At 50.9% G+C, this 21,537-nt stretch overlaps 10 protein-coding genes across 10 annotated transcripts; 4 read left to right on the top strand and 6 right to left on the bottom strand.

Annotated features, from left to right (window-relative positions):
- Positions 1-126: 126 nt before the first annotated feature.
- On the bottom strand, positions 127-3,240 carry IFM1 (translation initiation factor 2; the record flags this gene model as incomplete). Its single annotated transcript, XM_046082205.1, has 3 exons — positions 127-278; positions 350-3,140; positions 3,217-3,240. The coding sequence occupies 3 exons, from the start codon at positions 3,238-3,240 to the stop codon at positions 127-129; spliced, it is 2,967 nt and encodes a 988-aa protein (XP_045938162.1).
- A 386-nt stretch (positions 3,241-3,626) lies between these two features.
- Positions 3,627-4,863, top strand: YMC1 (putative mitochondrial carrier protein (Ymc1); the record flags this gene model as incomplete). Its single annotated transcript, XM_046082204.1, has 5 exons — positions 3,627-3,732; positions 3,854-3,865; positions 3,926-4,062; positions 4,122-4,750; positions 4,833-4,863. The coding sequence occupies 5 exons, from the start codon at positions 3,627-3,629 to the stop codon at positions 4,861-4,863; spliced, it is 915 nt and encodes a 304-aa protein (XP_045938161.1).
- A 307-nt stretch (positions 4,864-5,170) lies between these two features.
- LDX57_000557 (uncharacterized protein) lies at positions 5,171-5,704 on the bottom strand (the record flags this gene model as incomplete). The annotated part of the gene is made up of 1 exon (XM_046082203.1): positions 5,171-5,704. The coding sequence occupies one exon, from the start codon at positions 5,702-5,704 to the stop codon at positions 5,171-5,173; it is 534 nt and encodes a 177-aa protein (XP_045938160.1).
- A 105-nt stretch (positions 5,705-5,809) lies between these two features.
- LDX57_000556 (fungal specific transcription factor domain-containing protein) lies at positions 5,810-6,794 on the bottom strand (the record flags this gene model as incomplete). The annotated part of the gene is made up of 6 exons (XM_046082202.1): positions 5,810-5,937; positions 6,003-6,022; positions 6,082-6,181; positions 6,234-6,249; positions 6,299-6,422; positions 6,481-6,794. 6 exons carry the CDS (start codon positions 6,792-6,794, stop codon positions 5,810-5,812), a joined length of 702 nt encoding a protein of 233 aa, XP_045938159.1.
- A 1,505-nt stretch (positions 6,795-8,299) lies between these two features.
- Positions 8,300-10,525, bottom strand: LDX57_000555 (putative MFS transporter; the record flags this gene model as incomplete). Its single annotated transcript, XM_046082201.1, has 11 exons — positions 8,300-8,516; positions 8,571-8,606; positions 8,656-8,720; positions 8,775-8,887; positions 8,987-9,261; positions 9,317-9,430; positions 9,484-9,555; positions 9,605-9,657; positions 9,721-9,783; positions 9,850-9,947; positions 10,006-10,525. 11 exons carry the CDS (start codon positions 10,523-10,525, stop codon positions 8,300-8,302), a joined length of 1,626 nt encoding a protein of 541 aa, XP_045938158.1.
- A 698-nt stretch (positions 10,526-11,223) lies between these two features.
- LDX57_000554 (putative alpha-glucosidase) lies at positions 11,224-13,008 on the top strand (the record flags this gene model as incomplete). The annotated part of the gene is made up of 2 exons (XM_046082200.1): positions 11,224-11,230; positions 11,405-13,008. 2 exons carry the CDS (start codon positions 11,224-11,226, stop codon positions 13,006-13,008), a joined length of 1,611 nt encoding a protein of 536 aa, XP_045938157.1.
- A 42-nt stretch (positions 13,009-13,050) lies between these two features.
- Positions 13,051-14,064, top strand: LDX57_000553 (uncharacterized protein; the record flags this gene model as incomplete). The annotated part of the gene is made up of 1 exon (XM_046082199.1): positions 13,051-14,064. The coding sequence occupies one exon, from the start codon at positions 13,051-13,053 to the stop codon at positions 14,062-14,064; it is 1,014 nt and encodes a 337-aa protein (XP_045938156.1).
- Positions 14,065-14,277: 213 nt separating this feature from the next.
- On the bottom strand, positions 14,278-16,173 carry LDX57_000552 (mitochondrial 37S ribosomal protein uS2m). The gene is made up of 3 exons (XM_046082198.1): positions 15,593-16,173; positions 15,324-15,518; positions 14,278-15,242 (listed from the first exon to the last, which is right to left on the bottom strand). The coding sequence occupies exons 1-3, from the start codon at positions 15,621-15,623 to the stop codon at positions 14,446-14,448; spliced, it is 1,023 nt and encodes a 340-aa protein (XP_045938155.1). The 5' UTR covers positions 15,624-16,173; the 3' UTR covers positions 14,278-14,445.
- Positions 16,174-16,175: 2 nt separating this feature from the next.
- Positions 16,176-17,341, bottom strand: hel10 (putative high expression lethality protein Hel10). The gene is made up of 2 exons (XM_046082197.1): positions 16,857-17,341; positions 16,176-16,780 (listed from the first exon to the last, which is right to left on the bottom strand). The coding sequence occupies exons 1-2, from the start codon at positions 17,156-17,158 to the stop codon at positions 16,480-16,482; spliced, it is 603 nt and encodes a 200-aa protein (XP_045938154.1). The 5' UTR covers positions 17,159-17,341; the 3' UTR covers positions 16,176-16,479.
- A 3,240-nt stretch (positions 17,342-20,581) lies between these two features.
- LDX57_000550 (putative phosphoglycerate mutase family protein) lies at positions 20,582-21,286 on the top strand (the record flags this gene model as incomplete). Its single annotated transcript, XM_046082196.1, has 3 exons — positions 20,582-20,822; positions 20,884-21,106; positions 21,178-21,286. 3 exons carry the CDS (start codon positions 20,582-20,584, stop codon positions 21,284-21,286), a joined length of 573 nt encoding a protein of 190 aa, XP_045938153.1.
- Positions 21,287-21,537: the final 251 nt, after the last annotated feature.

The raw sequence follows: 21,537 nt of genomic DNA, 5'->3' as shown, positions 1-21,537 counted from the left end.
AGATTCGCCTGCAGTCGAATAAACGCCGGAGGCCCAATGCAAAGGATGACCCAATAAATGTTACAAGAATGATAGGAGCTTCCAGGCCCTCCCGTACGGTGAGCAGGAAGTGAGCAGGTAAGAGGATCAGAGATGTCGCTTCTCGAAGATCTCCTCGTAGCACTGGATGTGGTCGCCCACAGCAAACTCCGTCCAGTTCTCGAACCCGATACCGCACTCGGTGTCCTTGCGCATCTCCGTCACGTCCTTTTTGACGTTCTTGAGAGAGTTGATCATGCCTTGGGAAAAAGTCAGTATCTTGCTGTCAAGGAGGGGTGCACCCGCAGGAATAAACATGGGAAACACTTACCGTCGTAGATAACTTCCTGGCCTCTCGTCACGCGAACCTTCCGGGCCCGGTTGATCACTCCGTTACGAACCTTGCACCCGGCGATGGGCATCTTCACCCTGCTCTTGAGGGTGATCTCGAAGATCTGCCCGATCTCGGCCTCTCCAGTGACACGAGTAGTCACCAACGGAGGTAGCTTCTCGCTCAGTATATCCTTGACGTCATCGATGAGCTTGTAGATGATGTTGTAGTCCATGATCTTCAGGCCGCGCATCTCGGCCATCCGGTTCATGGCCGGATCAATGGGCATGTTGAAAGAGATTAGGTGGCCATTGGCTGCGGCAGCGTGCTCGATATCGAATTCTCCGACGGGCCCAACTCCGGAGCGAAGCACGTTGGCATACACTTCGTTGTTGCCGATCGCCGTGATCGAGTTCATCACGGCCTCGGCCGATCCGCCAACGTCGGCCTTGATGATGAAATTCACCCCTTTAGGTCCGGACGCGTTCTGGTCAGCGCCAGTCTGTCCGTCTTCCGATCCTTCCAGCCGGCGCTTTTCCATTATCTCCCGGCGAGCCTCGTTGATGGCCGCAGTATCTTCACCCAATTTGGCGGTCTCGGCTCTCTCCTGGCGATATTCGACCACGTCCTTGGCGTGCTGTTCGTCCGCGGCTTGCAGGATCTCGCTGCCGGCTGCCGGCTGCTCTCGCCAACCATCGATCTCCACGGGCATTCCGGGGGTGGCTTCCGAGATCGAAACGCCGGCTTCGTTTCTAAGAGTACGCACCCGTGCCCAGGTTCCTCCGGCGACGATGATATTACCCGGTCGCAGTGTACCCCGTCTGATGAGGGCCGTTGCTACACGCCCGTAGCTCTTCGTCGTGGCCTCGATAACCCAGCCCTCCGCATTACCCTGGACATCCGCCCGGTGATCGAGGACCTCCGAGAGAGTGACAATGGCCTCCTCAAGCTCCACCATTCCTTGACCGGTCTTACCACTGACACCAATCGCCTGCACGTCGCCTCCATAATCTTCCACGTAGACACCGTGGACGGAAAGATCCTGCTTCACCCTGTCAAGATCGAGGTTCTCTTTGTCGATCTTACTGATGGCGACGATAATGGGCACGTTGGATTCGGTCGCATGCTTAATGGCCTCAATTGTCTGAGGTTTCACGCTATCATCTGCTGCAATAACCAAGACAACGATGTCGGTCACGTCAGCACCACGGCGGCGCATTTCCAGGAAGGCGGCGTGACCGGGTGTATCCAAGAAGGTAATTGTCTTTCCAGAAGGCATGGGCACGGAGAAGGCGCCGATGTGTTGTGTAATACCTCCGTGTTCCGACGCAGCCACGGACGACTTGCGAAGCCAATCGAGGATCGTCGTTTTGCCGTGGTCGACATGGCCCATGATGGTCACCACGGGCGGCCTGGGTGGTAGAAGTGACTTGTCTTCGGGCTCGGGTGCGGAAGTCAGGTCATCCTCGGCTCCAGTGTCGAAGATAGGCTCAAAGTTAAACTCGGAGGCAACCAGCCCTGCGGTTTCAGCGTCGAGCACGTGGCTATATGAAACATCCTCAAACCCCATTTCTTCCATTTGCTGAACGAACTGGGCCGGACGCACGCCAATGACATCGGCAAGATTGCTGACGCTGATGAACTCTGGAAGATATAGTGGAATTGGAGCCGCTTCGACCTCCTTCTGTCTCGTTTTTTGCCTCTTCTTCTGCTTGCGCTCTGCACGACGACGAGCTTGGTCGTCCTCGTCGTACTCATCTTCCTCCATCGCATGCTGTCTTTGCCTGCGGCCGTCTCGACCCTTTGATGATTTTCCAGGCCCAACATCGTCGGCCTGTGTGTCATAACTCTGCGACGACAAACTCCATGCCCAGGGATCCGCCTTCTCTTCAACTTGGTGATTCTCCGGTTCCGACCGAGGTTGTTGTCCACCCGATCTTTTCTTCTTTTCAGACGCCAGTCGCGCTGTATCTGGTTCGAGTTCGTCGAAAACCATTCGAGGGCCGGTAAATCTACCCTGACTGAATGTAAAGTTTCTGAGGGCACGTGTTTTCTGGTCGCCTGCCAACGAGATATCATTTGGCCCTGTGCTTTCTATCTTGCGTATCGGAAGTGTGGATCGGTCATTGCCGAACTGAGATTTCTTCGGCGGAGGCGAGTTCAAATCTGGTCTGACAGCCTTGCAGGACGGACACCTGATGTGTTTCCCAAAGCATACAAGCTGGCAGTCCGGACAAACCCAGTCGGCCTCTCGAAGGTGTCTCGGCAATGAGGCAGTGGTGATTTCTAGATTTCTATCAGGTTCAAGGTCCTCGGTTTGCTTTCGATTGGGAAAAGGCATTGGTCGACCGTTTTTCTGCCACCTCGATGCCTGGAAACGAAGAACTGTATCGTGTTGACGCCCTTCGGGCTGATGCTGGCGAGATTGGGCTTCCTGTTCCTGTTGCTGTTGCCGCTGCTGTTTTTGTTGTAGAGCTCGCTCTCGCTCTTGCATTTCTACTTTACTCTTCTCTACCAGAGCATCGCGCATGGCCTGTTCAGCGGGACTCAGGCCGGCCGATCTCTGAGGTAGTCTGCTGCCCCAGCGGGCGCCAAATTTCGGCCCTGTGGCCGTAGGCTTAGCGCCGGCCCCATTATCGCTTGTTCCGGTAGAAGATGACGAGTCGGAGGAGTCGAGCGATATGAGAGACGATCGAAAGTTCCGCAGGGGAACGTAAGTTGGCGTTGGCGTGAAAGCTGTCGCTCTGCGTCTGGTTGCGCACGACCAGTCGACACCATGGCGGCGGGAGAGCTGCGGAGAGGAATTCAGATCGAATCAGTAAACGCGTGTCGCCGTCAGTGCAGCTCCGGGGACAGCAAGGACTCACCTCCAAGACCGCCCGCCTCTGCATACTGGGGAGGAGGGAGTGAGAGGGGATGGATGGGGTCGAGCTCGACTCTACGTCCTTCTCTTCGCTTTCTTTTCCCTCGGGGCAAAACTCCGGCCGGCCAGGGAAACCGCCTCGATCGGGCTTAGCGCATCACCGGGCGGTCAGCTGTCGTACGGTAAGTATCGTAACCGGAATACGGTATGGTCACACCGTCGTTTCCCGCCCGGAGTCACGTGTGTCGGCGCCCCCGCCGAATCGGAGGCCCGCATTCTTATCCTGATAAGCACGTTATTGTCGTCCTCTCCGGCGTCTTTCCTCTCCTTCTTCTTCTTTCTTTCCTCTGTGCTCTTCCTTCTTATTTCACCCGGTTCAATTGGCAGGTTGATTCCTTGAATCCTGAAGTCGACATGGAATACGAAGCCTTTGAAGACCTGGAGAAGGGCGGTGGGGCCCTGCGTACTGTCAAGGACTTGTCCGCGGGCGCGGCTGGTGGAATTGCGCAAGTTCTTCTAGGTATGTCAATGACAGGTGCTGCGATATGAAGCATACGGGGCAATGGCGCCTACATATGTCAAGATCGGAGACACCGATGGATTGTGTTGAATTCATGAACATATCGCTAACCCGCTTCTAGGCCAACCGTTTGGTTAGTAGTCCCTGTCATGTAGCTGCATGCATGTTGAACTGTAGATGTTAACAATTGCAGATATTGTCAAGGTGCGACTGCAGACGACCACACAGTACTCCAGTGCTCTGGACTGTGCCACCAAGATCTTCAAGAATGAGGGTCCCCTTGCTTTTTACAAGGGCACTTTGACTCCGTTGATCGGAATCGGTGCTTGCGTGAGTCACTTTCCTCATCTAGCCAGCCAACCGACAATTCCAAAACTGACCCACCCCAGGTAAGTGTGCAATTCGGTGCCTTCCATGAGGCCCGGAGACGGTTGGAGGCTCTCAACCAGAAGAAATATGCCGACAGCAGCCTTTCCTACGCCCAGTACTACATGGCCGGAGGTTTTGCGGGTATCACCAACTCCGTGCTCTCGGGGCCCATTGAGCACGTCCGTATCCGTCTACAGACTCAGCCGCACGGAGCGGGTCGTCTGTACAACGGTCCGATCGACTGCATCAAGAAGCTCTCCGCCCACGAGGGCGTGCTGCGTGGGCTCTTCCGCGGCCAGGCGGTCACCTATCTCCGAGAGATCCAGGCGTACGGCATGTGGTTCCTGACCTTCGAGTACCTGATGAACCAGGATGCCAAGCGCAACAACATCAAGCGGGACGAGATCTCCAGCCTCAAGGTGGCCACCTATGGTGGTCTGGCGGGTGAGGCGCTCTGGCTGAGCAGCTACCCGTTCGACGTGATCAAGAGTAAGATGCAGTGCGACGGGTTCGGCGAGCAGCGGCAGTTCACGTCGATGCGGGACTGCTTCAAGAAGACCTATGCCGCAGAGGGATTCGGCGGTTTCTGGAGAGGTCTGGGTCCCACTCTGCTGAGGGCTATGCCTGTGTCGGCAGGAACATTCGCTGTGTACGTTTCACCTTTTCTTCTGACCCGTTTAACAGTGGCGTGGCCATGCTTCTATGCAACCGATACTAATGATATTGTTCAGGGTCGAACTTACCATGAGAGCTTTGGGTTAAGCAGGGACTAGTATCCCCGTTTGAAAACCAACTTTGCGCGCTCGTTACTTGATCCATTTGATGACTTCTATTTTCTCATTTTTTGATATCCATGTCTCGTTCGTTTTCAACAAGAATGAGGGGAAAAGTTGGCTTTAGATTTCTTTTCTTTTTCTTTTTCTATTGACATACCAAATAGAGAGGGTTTCTTTCCCAAGGAGCATTCAATTAATCTGTCTTTCATCCTTTCCACCAGTACTACTAATCTCAAGTTCCCTGCATTATTTCAGTCAACATGGAATCAAATGCAACCAATTTTCCCAGAAAATCACACCGCCAACGAAAAATCCCCAAAGAAATCTTGCCACGCAGTCGGAAAATAGAAAAGATTCAACCCGGGAAAATCCCACTCCGTCACAAACTGCTCCGGCACAAACGACTGCAAATCTGCCTGCGCATCAAACAGCTCCCAGAACGGTGTCGCCTCCGCCGCCGTCCGGTCACCCACCGCCCCCATCTCATTCTCCAACACCGTCCTCCCATACTTCTCAATACTCAACCGCAAGATCCGCAGATAGACGTTCCCGTTCCCGGTAGTATCGCTATTCGACCCAGACTGGGCCAGTTCGTCAAGCAGCCGGGTGCCGTGGTCCAGCAGCTCCTGGTGCTCTTCTTTCCGTTCCGGCAGGAGCCGCGAGAGCTTTAGCAGGAGGAGGAAGCAGAAGGCGCATTTGGCCCAGACGAAATCCATGGCGTATTTTAGCTTCGCGAGGTAGAAGTCTGGTTCGGCGCTGATGAGGCGTAGGTGTTTGCGTGCGCTGGCTTTCGCCATGAGTAGGATGTTGCGCTCGACGGGGGACATGGTTCTGTTGGATGTGCGACCGTAGAGTATGGAGTTTGTTAGTCGAATATATACCTTCCTAACTTACTTATCGGGGAGTATGGGGAAGAGAAAGAAAAACCTGACTCACGCAACGTTCTCGACGCCTATGGAGCGGAGGGCTTTGCAGTGGAGCATCATTTCGGACCAGCATTTCTGGACTCGTAGTGCGGCAAGCAGGTAGGGTTTTTCTTGGTCTGCGGGGGTTGTGTTTTCTGTTTTTGGGGTCAGTTTGAGGATGTTGAGTTGGGAGGTCACCGAGTTGTCCAGGATCGTTTACCTATGATTCGCAACCAGTCACTAGAAATTGTTAGCTACGACATGAACCGGATTCAAGTTAGGTAGTATGGCGCTCTCACTCGAACCATATATCAATGTCTCCCTTGGAATCATGGACGAAGTCTGCTATATCGGTCCGGTTTAGCGTCTGACTTGCGCCGAGGGTATCGTTGATGTTGACTGTCTAACGTTAGTAGCTCTCCCCTCGAGACAATGCATGCGATCAGTGTACCTCTGATTACGTTTAACTAGTATAGTGTGAGTTTCATGAAAACCATATTGCTATGGCTGGCTTACCTCCACCTGAGAAAACAAACGCAGGTCCAGGACCGTGGACGAAGGATGGCGAAGCAGCATGCGACAGCGACGAGCGTTTCCGGTCATGCGAATTCCAGGAGGCTTTCCACCGTCCACACGAAATCTATAATTCATCAGTCATCATTCTTGAGGAGAATCGAGAGGGCGAACAGTAAACTTACATATGCTCTAGGACCAAAAGCCCGAACCACGTCCTTGACTTTCCCATGAGGATACGCTCTTCTTCCCTCAGTCCGGGAACGTCGGGTGACTCCTCGACTTCCTTCATCGTCAATTTATGAGTGAGATCTTCAAACGCCTCATTCAACCCCAGATCCAACGCCATCCGGGTTGCAAACGATAGAAGCAGAGCACGCTCGGCGGAGTAGCAAGCGACGACTAGCAAGGCCTGCACCGACTCCAGGCAGCTCATCTTTTCGTTCTGGATGATGACATTGATCCACCGCTTTAACTCTGCGTGTAGAAGATCGGACATTTGCGAACCAGACCCTATGGACTGTTAGTTCGCTTCAACATGCATCGTCTATCCTTCGCCATCTTACTTTCAACCCGGCTGCCAATGGTGCAGATGGCATTCAGGAGAATGCTGCTTCGAGAGCGGACCGAAGTGAACGTGTCATACCCCGAGTCAAATATTGGAATATACCTATCCTTCAGACAATTTCACATGAGCAATTCTATCGACATTGATAGTACTGGATCGAGGACGAAAGAAGTCAAGACATACACATCCTTGGAAAAAGCTATCCCATGTTAGTATTATCTCCTTAGTTTACCGCAACAGAGTAGCTTATCTCACGTCTTAAAACAAGACACCGCATAATCAACCGTTATGACACCTTTGCTGATAAAGTCCAAGACTGGCTCGTTTCTGACTTCAAACCCAGACCGTCTCCGTTTGGAGGGAGGAGTTGTCTCCAAGGTCGCTGCTGCTAAGGGGCTCTGGAGAGGCGCCTCTCCCTGTATACGCGGTGTGCTATATTGATGATTGAATTGTATTGCCCCAGAATCTGCTGTTGTATCAAAAGCAGCCATAGCTGAAGAAGTAGGTGCAAGCTGGGGAGGGGATGAGGTGGGAATTTTTTCATGAGAGGCCTGCGATCTTTGCGAATATAGGACTCCCCGTAGTTCTTTAAGCTGGTCATGTAAGTGCTGTACGTCACCTTCTAGGGACTCTAATCTTCTGTACCACGTTTAGGATCAGTTGTGAGGGTTGGAGAGAGACATTCGCGATTGAATGCGCTGTATTCAGGATGAGAGGTACATACTGAGTAACTGGGTCCTTGGGCGCCTCGAAAAACACACACTTTCGTTTGAACCTATCACATCTGCTAATGGTTCAGCACATCCTGTCAAAATGAGGTAAATATAAAAGGGACAAAGACCTAGTGCATGGCCGTTTTCCATCGCATTTAACCTATAGCAAGGTATCAGTTAATGATATGTTCTAACGAATAAGCCTATAGACCTAAGCATACCTTCGACTGTCGGCAATTGCTGCAGGCTTTCTGTTTGTTCATATCACAGTCAGATTCAGTGATGGATTCGCCTAAAGCTAATGTAAACAAGGTGTAGGCAGCAAGTATTACCGGGATCCGCTTTTTCCACGGCGGAGCTGCCATTATCCCGGCATCGTCCGATTCCATGCTGCAGATCGATCATATAGCAAATAGGGAGTCTAGAAGTGGTTCGTTTTCATGAGGTTGAATGGTGACATGTGTACATGGTTGAAAAAGATGGAACGAACCGGCGCGGGGTGAAGCTCGGAGCATTGCCGGCTCGGCTACTACTGGCTTCCTTTCTTCTAGGCTGATCATTTATACGACATACTATGATTTCTTGTCATAATCACAGTTCATACCAATATACACTAAAGAGTATGCCAGAATCCTACATTTGGTAACGTCATACCTAATTCACTTCCTTGTCCTAATAACACATTCCCATCCGACTTCAGACTGTTCCCCCTAATAGACGCCTCTAGTAAACATAGACAAAGTCCTCGTTGACCCAGTCCGTCAGGTCCTTAAATGCATTATCATCGTTTACTTCATTTTGAGCCGACGATTCTTCTTTGTCTGTTTGAAACGCGCCAATTGCTTGCATCGAGTGGTCGATGATCTTCGCACTTTTACCCATCGACACACGCTTCTTCTCGTGCTTCTTGTTGAGGAATAGCAGGTATGCCATGTTTATGCTTGGGTACCTGTCAGTTAACAATGAAAATGGTTTCATTATGAATGAATCTTACAGGGATAGGAAAACCAGGACACAGAACATCGCAAGACTATGATCCAATTAGTAGGTTGTATGGGCGGTACAACGAAGTGTCTCACTTTGATAGTAGTCCTCTTCGGTATAGAGGAGCTTCTTCGGTCGTATAAAGGTTTGGGCCAAGGACCTATCTGTGCGTTAGCAACGGACCTATTTTTTCGTTGGGTGTTATACAACATACATTTCCAGCACATTGTCCGATCAGTAGAATACCATTGGTGACTTTCTTTTTCGTTTCACCTCCAGTATTTCCTGCAGACCATGAGTAGATCATTGGTGCTAATCTCAAGTTAGCTTGAAATAATCAGAAGCGCGAGGAGGACGAACTAATCGCCGGATAGACCGATATCTCCGATATTGTCAGCACATTGCTATCAGATGATCGACCTCCACAACTTACTATATAGTACCCTGCAAGAAGAGGCCCTTTATGGGCCTCATCATGCGGTAATTCGAGCAGCATCACGCAGCCAGCAATCGCAGGAAGACATAATAGAGCTATAACCGGGCCCTTCATCTTGAGGTACGTGGCCAGCCACGCGCCTCCCATAGTCGCGACAAGCTGAACGGCACCGAATGGAATATTGAAGAGGATCGTTTTGAACTGATCAAAGCCAAACGCTTGAATGATTAACGGGCCAAAGGTCGAGATACCGCCGCTAGGGATGCTAGTTCAATGTAAGTTGTGACTCTTCGCAGTGGATTCTTGGGCGGACATCTTACGAGATGGAGAACATCAATGCAAACCAGAAGAAGGATTTGATGTCAAGACAGGCTTCTTTCACGTGGTCCCATTTCCACTCGTGGGTTTCAATTCCTTGTTGGTTCATTCGGAGTCTAGTTCATCTTTATGAGTAGCTGTTCAATAGTTCATGGCTAGTGGGATGTACCTTTCGATCGCCAATAGTTTATCCTCTTCCTCGAGAAACTTAGATTGTACCGGTGAGTCCGGCATAAAGGCGCTTCACGACAGGTCAGACGAGCATAGAAGCCACTTAGCATTTCACTCACAGCACGACGAAAGAGAACACGATGGTGATAAGGCCGAAAAACAAAAAGATGATCTTATATACAGAAGCGGACATTCAGTATAACATACGCTTTCGCGAAGGGAACTAGATCCTTACCTGATATGGCTTCAAGACGGAAGATTGTATATGACCCAGACCATAGGTTATCAAGCTTCCGAACTGTCCATCCAAATGCCACCTTAGTAAAAAGATACCGGGTCATTCATATCAGGAGCACCAACGTACCATGTATACCACACCATTCATTGCATACCACGATCCAAGTCGCATGGGCTGTTCAAGACGGCGATACCACATTTGCGTGATAGCAATGAAGGCAGGGGCTTTGCGAAGTTAGAGCACATACTAACAAGAAAATCCCGCACACAATGAAGGCCTTACGGATTCCCGCTTCAAACAGCCCCAGAAAGAGCCGACAAGCCAGCAATCCTCCAAAAGTGTTTGCCGGGGTCGCATATGTCAACGCAATACCCCATAGCAAGGTCGTACAAGCAAGAAACTTCCCCAGCGGAACTTTCACCAGGATGTATGCCAAAAAGGGCTGGGCGACCAGCTGGGCCAGGTAGACCACCGATCCGAGCCAGGAGTATTCTTGACCTTTGAGGTTTGCGTCCTCGATCAATCCGAAAACTGAGGCGTATGAAAGCGTGGATTTGTCGAGTTGCTGCAAGAAGTAGATGCCCAGCAGAAGGGGCAGAAGCCTTAGGTCGATCTTTCGGAGGACCCTGGAGTTGTTTTCTGCTGTCAGTATGGTGGAGCGACCCATATCTTCAATGAGTTCGAGGCCTTTGTCCTGGTTCTTCTCGTTTTGGTGGTGTCCGTGGGTTGGCTCATCTGGAGCATATTCAATCTGCTCATCTTGCCTTGGTTTCCCGTAGGGAGTCTCGCCCTGTTGTGACATGTTTCTGGCCTCTTCGTTATCCTTGATGATGTCTTAAGAAAGATCAATTCCCAGGTCTTGAAGAGAACCAAGTAGGGATAATAGGATGTCCGAGTTGCAAGTAATAGAGAGCCAAGGTAGAATGCACGAGCAACTGAAGAGGGGGTAAGGAGACGTATTTAGAACGACAACGCTACCTTAGTCCCATAGCGTCCCTGTGAAGAACATAACAGCATAGCCTCAAGACATGGGCAACTCTACCCCGTGGGGGAATACCAATAACCGCTAGCCGGACGAGAGTAATCCAAGTCCGACATCCATGTGAGCCATAACACAGGTTGGAGCCATGGCATGATTGATAGACTCTCGTAGTGCTTGTCGGCAAGACGCCGCTAACGCATGATAGGATGTGCGATATGAGAACAGTCGGACAATATCCGATACGCCATCCAATTGAACCATATCCATGACCTTGGAGACGGCAAGACAAGGACGCGGGGGTGTTGATTGACGTTTTGGCAATCAAGGATCGGCTTTCGGTCATGTATGCCGATAGTGGTCGGCATTTCCTTTGCCGTCAGTGGGGTGATGCCTGGAAAGCCAAGCCCTGCGGGGAAAAGCCGGGGTGAACCTGGGGAAGCGACATGCAAGTCCTAACCTAGTTGCCTACCAAAGTGAAGCATATCGGAGATGATCCCCGAAATCCGATCATACAGGCCATGAGGGGTGCAACCACCACCCAACCCTTCTCCGCAGCTCGAATTTGGAGCAGAGAACAGAGAAGCATTCAAATACGGCGTCATGTCTTGGTCTTCTCAGAATTCGTTCACTGTGTCCGTCTTGGAATACACCATACTCAGCCACTGTTCTCATCCAATTGTGCCACAATGCCTCAAAAAGAATACTGCCCCAAGGGCTACCAAGAAACGCCTAGCGAGAGCACCACTTCATCAGCGGTGCATCTTCGCTCAACCGGCTCGAAAAAGCAAGCGTTTGACTTCTCGTTCGAGGCTGTCCGTGAAAACCTGTTCCGGGTCACTTTTACCTCCCCAGATCACCCTCTCCCTCCGTATCCGAACGTGAAAAAACCAGCAACGAATATCGACAATGCTCGGGTGTCCACAGCGACAAAAGTCTCTCACAAAACAATTGAGGTTGGCGACGTGAAGGCATCGGTGGATTGGGAACATACCCCGGTGGTCGCATTGTCTTGGAAGGACCAAAACAAGCCATTGCATCGCGATCTGCCATTGCGATCCTATGTCGCAGACGCAGCGGGAATCGCAAACTATAGCGAGCATGACCGCGATGCGCTTCATGTTGGCTTGGGCGAAAAACGTGCACCGATGGATCTCAGCGGCCGGCATTTCCTGCTCTCTGCTACAGACAGTTTCGGATACGATGTCTACAACACCGACCCGCTGTATAAGCACATTCCGTTGCTGATAAAGGCGACGGCGCAAGGCTGTGTGGCTATCTTCTCGACCACTCACGGAAGAGGGTCTTGGTCAGTCGGATCGGAAGTGGATGGCCTCTGGGGTCATTTCAAAGTCTACCGTCAAGACTACGGTGGTCTTGAACAGTATCTCATTGTCGGGAAGACTCTCAAGGATGTGGTCAGGTCATATGCAGAGCTGGTTGACTTCCCGCTTCTCGTCCCGCGTTGGGCATATGGGTACATCTCAGGCGGATACAAATACACCATGGTGGATGAGCCGCCTGCAAATGAGGTTCTCATGGAGTTTGCGGACAAGTTGAAAGAGCACGATATCCCATGCTCCGCCCACCAGATGAGCTCGGGTTACTCGATTGCGGAAAAAGAGCCCAAGGTCCGCAATGTCTTCACCTGGAATTACCATCGATTTCCTAAACCAGAGGAATGGGTTGCAAAGTACCATTCGCGGGGTATCCGCCTTCTGACCAATATCAAGCCCTTCCTTCTCGCCTCTCACCCTGATTTCCAGAAGCTTGTCGATGCGGGCGGGTTCTTTAAAGACCCAGCCACCAAGGAACCGGGTTACATGCGATTGTGGAGCGCTGGGGGTGCAACAGGGGGTGATGGATGCCACATCGATTTCACCTCAGCCGCGGCTTTCAAATGGTGGTACGACGGCGTTCAAAGTCTCAAGCGCGTCGGTATCGATGGGATGTGGAACGATAACAACGAATACACTCTTCCAAATGATGATTGGAAGGTTGCTCTTGATGAGCCAACGGTAGCTGAGGCCGTGCAGAGACAGAGTAATGACAACACTGTTGGGCTTTGGGGTCGTGCGATACACACTGAGCTCATGGGAAAGGCCTCCCATGATGCACTTCTTCACTTGGAACCCAAGAACCGACCATTCGTCTTGACCCGAAGTGCCACCCCAGGAACTATGCGATATGCCGCCAGTACCTGGAGTGGTGACAATGTAACCAGCTGGGAGGGCATGAAGGGGTCGAACTCCTTGTCTCTTAACACAGGAATATCTCTCTTGCAGGTGAGCTCCCCTTTGATATAGACTATCAACATGAAATAGACTGACTTTGCCAGTGTGCTGGTCATGATATTGGCGGATTCGAAGGTATGTTTCCCTCGCGTCCTTGAGTCCCTTTGTCCGAAACAGAGCAGCAAGGCTGATTTGCCCCCTTCAGGACCTCAACCCTCTCCCGAGCTCCTTCTCCGATGGATTCAATTGGGGATCTACTCGCCACGATTCGCCATCAACTGTTTCAAGACCTCCCCAGGTAACAGCTCTGTAGGAGATGTCATCGAGCCATGGATGTATCCCGAGATCACGCCGCTGGTTCGGGATACGATCAAGCGCAGATACGAGATCCTGCCATACATCTACTCGCTTGGCCTAGAAAGTCATCTCACAGCATCACCACCCCAGCGCTGGGTCGGCTGGGGCTACGAAACGGATCCCGAAGTTTGGACAAAGCCTCTCAAGTCGGGCGAAGAGCAGTACTGGTTCGGCGACACCATTCTCGTCGGGGGCGTATATGAGCCCGGCGTCAGCGTTGGCAAGGTATATCTACCCCGAAAGGCAAACACCCAGTTCGACTATGGATATGTGAACATGAACGCGCCATACACATATTTCGCTTCAGGCCAATGGGTCGAGGTGCCTTCCGAGTGGAAGACGAGTATTCCGCTGCTCGCCAAAATCGGCGGCGCAATTCCTGTCGGCAAGTCCGTCCACACGAGAGTGCCAGGTGATGAGACCGCGGCCTCATTGGCAGTGGAAGAGTTGGACGACTACCGAGGAGTGGAAATCTTCCCACCTCGGGGCAGTTCCCACAATAACGCCTTCTCTACTACCTGGTTTGAAGATGATGGAATTTCGGTTGATGCGACCATCTCACGGTACACGATCAACTATAGCTCAACAGAGGACAGAGTCATCGTCGGGTTCTCTCGGGATGAGCACAAGGGATTTGTCCCTGCATGGAAGAATTTGGATATCATCCTGCACAACGGTGATGAGAGACGCGTTGTTTCTGACTCTGGAAAGACAGTCGAGTACAAGGGTACTGACAAACGTGGCCGCAACGTGTACACCGTCAAAACCTAAGACAATTAGCAGTGCGGGCCTTAGGTAGTTGGCTGAGTAGGGCAATGATAATGAATCTAGAGTAGCAGTTTCAAGCCGAGTAGTCAGCATGATACTTTCCAAACGTATGCGCGTTTCTTCAGAGTGAGCAAGAAATAAAGGTGCTGTAAGATAGACTTGTTCTGGCCTGAGGCCCTAAACTGTGACAGCTTGAAAACAGTTTCAGCAGCAAAGAATTCCCAATTCAGATAAACTTGTTAATACATGCAGCAACACCAGTGAAAACAATAAAAAAGGATATACAATGTTCTATACAATACAGTTCCATGGCATATTTTCAAACTTAGACATAGACATAAGGAAACCCCGAGATAGAAACCCCAGCACGATCACAATCCACCTTTATTGTTGGTTCTGCGGCTGGGATTCTTGCTGGGCCTCACTCAGCTGAATCTCTGTCGGTTCATATGTGAGAACACCCCTTTGAGCCAACTCCATTCTCCTCGCCTGACCAGCCTTGCCGGCTTGTCCCAGGACTCCAGCAATGACACCGACGGCACGCAAACTGTCATCGTTGGAAGGAATAGGGTAGGTGACACTTGTAGGGTCGGCATCCGTATCGACGATACCGATGGTGGGGATGTTGTTCACACCACACTCGTGCAGAAGGACATCGTTCTCGACAGGGTTAAGGCAAATCACAAGATCCGGCTTGAGAGCAGAGCTCTCCTCCAGAGTCTCCCGGTAGGCGGGCAGCTCCTGGTCGAAAGCGTTCACAACCTTGGTCGCACAGTGACCCAGGATCTGCTGTCCGTTGGTCAAACTGCCAGGGGTCCAACGCTCAAAAACATGGTAGGCCTGGGCCAGCTCTGCGGCCCTGATCACGTATCGCTTCTGGCCCGGCCGCGTGCCCACGAAGAGAATCAGACCACCGCGGACGGCGACCTCCTCCACCACTTTAGCCGCACGCCGGAGGTGGGCGGCGGTCACGTCCAAAGAGATGATGTGGATGCCTTCACGGATACCGAAAATGTAGCGGGAATTTTGAGGGTTCCAGCGAGACGTCGAGTGTCCGAGGTGTGTCTGAGAGGCGAGAAGCAGTTCGAGGGTGATGTCCGAAGGCTTGGGGGGGGATCGAATGAGATCCTCGGGCTGGTAGGCATTGGCAACCTGAGTACCAAGTTCACGGAACTTGCTTTCTAAACGCCATAAAATCAGTTATCATTTCCTATCGACTGCGAGGTTCGAAAAAAGGTCAAAGCCGCAGTGCTCATGCTCACCTCGTTGCTTGCGTTTCACGAAAGCCTCTTGGGCAGCAGTGCGAGCCTCATCCGAGACCGATGGCAAAGAGCTCTCTAGCTGAGCCGGATGGTCTTCAACACGAGTTTGCACTTGAGGTTCGATTACTGGCGTTTCGGTTGAGTAAAGTCTGTTCACGAAGCGACCCCGGCGGCCGAGGGCAAGAAACGAGCGGCCTGCGACGAAACAGAGATTAGTCCCATGATAATTGCAGGATAAACCGTCAGATTAATCCGAGCGACCAACTTACTCTGCCGCGCACACAAATGCCGAACAATCATGTTGTGCTGTGCTGGTTTAATTATGGGACTCCGATGGTCTCAAGGGGATCTTCCGCGCGAACTTTTGATGTCGGGCTTGGCAACTGTTGAGGCCTGAGGCATGAATACTATGGACTAACCACATACGGCTAGCGGGTGTTGCTAGCCTGGGGAAGTCGTCCCGACTCGATTCTTCCGACGAAGCCGCCCTTGGTGATTGATGTTAAGGGTGGGATTCATCTCTAGAAATCGATTATGACGACAAAGGGGTCTAGAATGGCTTACACCAACCGATAAGAACTATATTCATCAGAATCTCTACCCTTTAGCCCTGTACGCCGTCTTGTCGATAGCCTCGGGCATCCTCGAGAATGGCGGGGCGAGGGGCTATTGACTGGTATTCTCCGGATGGCGCAACGCCTCCAGAAAGTATCCAGATTTCAGCCAAAGCCAAGTTTCCGTATATTTTAACTCTCATTTCATGGTGAAACTACCCCGTCGGAATCTAGGCCATCAAAAATTCCACTGTACTACGTTGAACCCCGCAAAATGGTGTCATCAGGGAGAGAAGATGATAATGAATCCGAGTCATCGTTGTAAAATTGTATCCATAGCTTTCATAAATACTGAGCTGGGTATACTCAGGTTCGCAAATAACAGGAAATAAGAAAAACACCCCATCAACATAAATATGAAAAGAATAGACCAGAAGAGAATAAGGCGAAAAGAAAATGTCGAAAAGCAATGTAGATCCCGTCCAGCCAAAAGACATTCAAAGTATTCTAGGCTTTAGCAGAGTCGTAGCATAGTCGTCGACGAGATGAAGGTAAAACGGAGGAAGGCAAGGTGAACGGGCATGAGAAATGAGTTTACCCATTTACCGCTTGTTGAAGAAGCCGCCCAGCTGGTCCATCATGCCGCCCTGGTTGGAGGGAGGGCCCTGGGGGGGACCACCGTATCCGCTGGCGTAGTCAGGGGGACCCTCCTGCTCCTTCTTGTTCTTGTGCTTCTTCATGGCATCCTCCGCAATGCTACCGATGATGGCACCACCAATGGTTCCGAGGAAACCGTGGTCAGCCTTGTGGCCGGCGAAGCCACCGGCGAGACCACCGGCGAGAGCTCCACCAAGTCCACGCTCGCCCTCCTGGGCACCGCCGGGAGCCTGCTGCTGGTCACCTCTGATAAAACGAGTTAGTCATGTTGTCATTCAACGTTAATATAGGACAAGGGGTTATAGAAAATTTGTACCCGTACTGGTTGTAGGAATCCTGGCCACCGTACTGGCCGTGAGACTGCTGGCCGTACTGGTGCTGCTGCTGCTGCTGCCCGCCGTAGTAATCGTTGGAGCTGCCGCCGCTGCTACCACCATAGTAGTCGTTGGAGCTTCCGCCGCGGTTGTAGTCCTGGCCGTAGCCCTGATGTTGCTGCTGCTGTCCGTAACCCTGGTTGTAGCCACCCTGCTGAGGGTAACCACCCTGCTGCTGCTGGTAGCCCTGGTTGTGGCCGTAGCCGCCACCGTAGCCACCCTGGTTGTACTGATCGTAAGGGCCAGACATGGTTGTGTGATGTGTATAGATGTGAGATGGATTAAAGGTATCAAAAGAGGATGGAGATGATTTGACGTTGGTTAAAGGAAGATGGTGATGATGGAGAGAAGAAAGTTGGAGACGGGGGAGCCCCTCGACCTTTTATAATAAATGTTTGGCCACTCGATAAGGTGATCTGGCGTTGCAGGGCTGAGTTGCTGATGGGAACCCCACCAAAGAGGCCAGGAAAACCCCGTTCGCCAAGGCCGTACGATTCCACTGCGTATCCGACGCCCAATAATACCGTCACCCGGCTGCCCCAAATTGCCTATTCGGGTAGGGGAATCTGGCCTGAGGCTTGCCAGTCCCGCGGAAAAGCCACTCGGGATTACCGTACCGTACCACACTTATCGTGGCGATGCCTTCATCATTCTTCTAGAAACTGCGGTGGCTGTGCTTCCTGCGGCCATGCGGTTGCCCCGTGCTGCTGCTCCCCAGGGCTGACGACGGCCGTATATCAAAATCAGTTTAACAGTGACAGTATTCTTGTACCCCGCCAATCCGAGGATCAGCCTGGATCAGTCTCGATCGGGGAATTTTGAGTTAATTCCCTTCATACCTTAGGCATACCTACATTACACGCCTCAACCTATCACCTGTTTTACTGGTGCCTAAATTACAGCCGAGAAGGTACTCGTCGTCGAGTCAGCTGAAACCTTGACTTTCTTGAGTTAGCGAGCCAGACTTGGAGAGCATAACATAAAACCGCTAATGAATATTATTTGTGTAAGGTTGACGTTATTCCACTATAAAGGTACTTCTTAGGTACCGACCTAGGCTAAGGCAGCCCGGCTCCACCGTACAGTACCAGTACAGCCCCCGGGATCGAATCCACACAGCCACATCTAGTGGCTACTGAGTATACCTCTCAGACCGCAAGAGGCAGGCAGATGGAAAACCCATCGAACGTCATCGAACATATATAATTATCGCCCGATCTTACGTAGTAGAGCCTCCATCTTACTTGGCAATATCAATTCTAAAAAAATAGGCTAGATGCATATGGTACGACTCTCCTAATTTCGGGTCTCTCGGAATGTCTACGCTGGACGGAGTCAATGTTGCGATTGCCGAATGCCGAGCCCTTCGTACTTACTAGACCGTACGAGAATTACCGCCCGGTCCTACTTCTAGCAGGCAACCAGATTATTATCTGATACACTTTCCACTTTTTCAACCCTCATGATGTGGGGTGTAATCTCAGCTTGCGTATCGCTACTTGGCCTTTTATTGGGTTATCTCCGATTTTGCTCCGTATTCCGGGTATACCGGTCCAGAAGGCAGAGCAAGAGGCATCTACCAGCTACTAACTACTTTAGCAATTCCTCTCTGGGGCTTTCTCAAAAGAAGCCTTGAGATCAGCCGCTTAGAGTCGTCGGAAGCTGAAACTTGCGATGTGGCGATCTGTCAGCGTGGTTCTAGAACTACGAGGCCATCGATTAAGCATAGCCCGGGCTTCGTTAGCATCCTGCAGTTTGATGTCACGGCGTCAGCAACAGGATTGCTGAGAAACGCGCACCGGGCTCACCGGTGATGTACTAGTAATTCGATAATCGGATGACAGTCTCTAGCAATCATCGCTTGTTTTCGCCACAAATCATCCCAGCGAAGCAATCTGTGGCGATAACGCCTTGTGTTACAGGGAATGATGGCAAGCGTCTGCCTAGCAGTCAATATGCTAGCTTTGGATCGAACGCAAGGAGTATTTCGGGGTACCTGCTTCTTTCTGATCAGATGTTGGTCATCGTGGTAATGCCGAATGCCATCGAAATTTGGTCTACGGAATCATGGAGGCGTACCAGGCGTACGTTGAAGATTACTGTCGTGATTCTATGAGTACGCGAGGCTCCAAAGACATTGGATCTAGTTCCCCCTCAGCGGTCAGCGCCCATGTAACTACCAGGTTCCTGATTTGAACATAAATCGATGTCTTGATTATAAGGAAGAGATTACCTGCACATGAAACATAGCATGACCCTGTAGCCTGTTTGGAACATAATGTAGACTCGGTAGATTGCACATGTCTCATGCTTTTTGTTATAGGTAGTTCGAATCGACTACCTTAATTGAATTGAGAGATCAGGGGCACACTCCGCAGTCCAACCCCAGGATCAACTGCCGTTGAGTACTCCACTAGATAGTTCCTCTCCACGAATGAGTCCAGTGGCAATTTTGATTCTTTATCTTGCTTTGATACGCGCTTTTAGGGTGGGTAAATGTATGCTCGGGCTATGTTAGGAGAAGATGCTCTGGATGTCGGCTTCAACGGCAGGACATTCCCCATGTATGTATGTACAACAGGTGAACTATCATGAAATCCACGAATATTAAGCGTTCAAATAATGATGTAACTGGCTCTAAAATCCTGGTGACCTTGTTTCATTTCCCACGCATTAGATCGGGGACTCTAGTATGTTATTGGGTCATATCCGAATGAGATATATTTCTAACCAACCGATGGGCCTTGAACAGAATAATCTCCAACAAAATAAACCCCCTCCCCAAGGATTGCCTGATCCCATAGATCAGCCCAAACTCAAATAAATCTCATGTACAAATACAAGATCTAAATAGCTAACCCATAACCCCTCCTTGATTCAAAGATGCGGTGGGCGATCTACAAAAACACGTACGAACGGTGGGTCACCTGCAACCATGCGGCACACTTCCCTGATAACCATAAGGCTATGATTGATTTTTATGACTCGTCAACTCGAGCCCACATCCGCAGTCCCTAGATTAATTCTATGACTATATTCCATCCTCTATACTATAAGTAGACCAGGAATGAATCATCTGACCCTTGCAGTTTGTAAGATTGGTCGCATTAAGGTTGTTTGTGACCCCCCGTTGGCGTCAAGAAGTTGACCTTGCGGGATATTGACAACCCGCCTGACCATGCTAGCATGTTTGAGGCCCACCGATTCGAATCTTCCCTTCGTGTCGTGGTGTGAGACCTGTACTTTGCAAGTAACCTACCTACGTAATACATGGCAGCAAGCAATTTGATTGCGTTGTACATACAAGTCTAAGGTAGCTGCTCACCGTAGTGGACCGATGGCTGATGGCGCCTTCCCTGTCGTGCATCTACTTACTCCGGAGTATCGGTCAAGAGCGAGAGTCTCCTTCAGATGACCCTGTCATGCTCGTCACCGGGTTTGACCTTGATTGATAGCCACTAGCAAAATCCACTATTTACATTTACAGGCAGGGCTGAAGATCGACACACTATTAAATCATCTCATATATTAAATAAGAACCTGCTTACCCTTGCAGCATTACTACTTGCCTGGGATATTTTTTTTTCGACTTGATTATACTCATCTCCGTCCCGAGGAATCCTACGAAAAAACAGCTGTATACCAGGGTCCCCGTTCGTGGACCCGAGCCGCGATGATCGTCCTTCGGTTTTTGTTCCTCCTACTCACCGCCATCGTTAACGTCACAGCATGTGCTCTACCTTACTCACATAAACCAACGGTATATATCATTCGTCATGGCGAGAAGCCTCCCGACCCGAACGATAGCGGGTTGAGTGCCGAGGGCGTGAAACGAGCCCAATGTCTTCGAGGTGTCTTCGGGGACTACTCACCATACGACGTCGGGTATATCATGGCCCCTAAGGTCAATTCTAGTATGACACGCAATGCCGCCACAGATCGAAGACGACAGATATGCTGATGATGTTTCCTCAGAGGGCCAACACAGACGCTCCTACGAGACCGTCCTCCCACTTGCCGACGATCTCGACCTCACGGTGGATACATCATGCAAGCGCAACCGGGTGCATTGCGTCGCCAAGAAGATTCGAAGATATAGAGGATGCGGTAATATCTTGATCTCCTGGCGACATGGAAAAATGGAGGAGATGGCCCAGGAGCTAGGCGTGGAGGACCCGCCCGAGTATCCAGAGGATCGGTGAGAGAAACCAATGTCGACAAGTCTTCCCCTGGTAATTGTGGCTAACAGTTGGAATTGTCTCCTCCCAGGTTTGACTTGATCTGGACGATTCCATTCCCATATGACAAAATCACCGATATTCGAAGCGAGGCGTGCCCCGATCTAGATATACCAAGTGCATTGAAAATCCAGGCATAGGGCGCTTGACTGGAGCGTGTGGGTAGACTGAAGGATTCGTCGAAATTGTTTGGCGATTAAAATCGGATTTATATTTATATGTCTTTGCAGTTGGATGCTCCCTTGACTACCAGTTGTTGGCAAGGAACCGCGATGGGGATAGAATAGCGATGGTGACAACCGGAAGGGGGGATAGCATGGTCCACTGACATTCCGATCGGGGTGGATATAGGTAGTTTCTGCCGGATTGTAATTATTATTAGTAGACACCC

Source organism: Aspergillus melleus (assembly GCF_016097325.1).
Source record: "Aspergillus melleus strain CBS 546.65 chromosome Unknown contig1, whole genome shotgun sequence".
Lineage (NCBI taxonomy): Eukaryota > Fungi > Ascomycota > Eurotiomycetes > Eurotiales > Aspergillaceae > Aspergillus > Aspergillus melleus.
This window is presented reverse-complemented; position numbering and strand designations above follow the sequence as displayed.

What these genes read in the sequence shown, in the direction of transcription:
- LDX57_000552 (XM_046082198.1), bottom strand. Translation starts at nt 15,623, where the DNA reads ATGATTGTTCGGCATTTGTGTGCGCGGCAGA. An exon ending in GCATTTGTGTGCGCGGCAGA is followed by an intron (nt 15,519 to 15,592) that starts GTAAGTTGGTCG and finishes GTTTCGTCGCAG; the next exon opens with GCCGCTCGTTTCTTGCCCTC. An exon ending in CGTGAAACGCAAGCAACGAG is followed by an intron (nt 15,243 to 15,323) that starts GTGAGCATGAGC and finishes TATGGCGTTTAG; the next exon opens with AAAGCAAGTTCCGTGAACTT.
- hel10 (XM_046082197.1), bottom strand. Translation starts at nt 17,158, where the DNA reads ATGTCTGGCCCTTACGATCAGTACAACCAGGGTGGCTACGGTGGCGGC. An exon ending in GGCCAGGATTCCTACAACCA is followed by an intron (nt 16,781 to 16,856) that starts GTACGGGTACAA and finishes TCGTTTTATCAG; the next exon opens with AGGTGACCAGCAGCAGGCTC.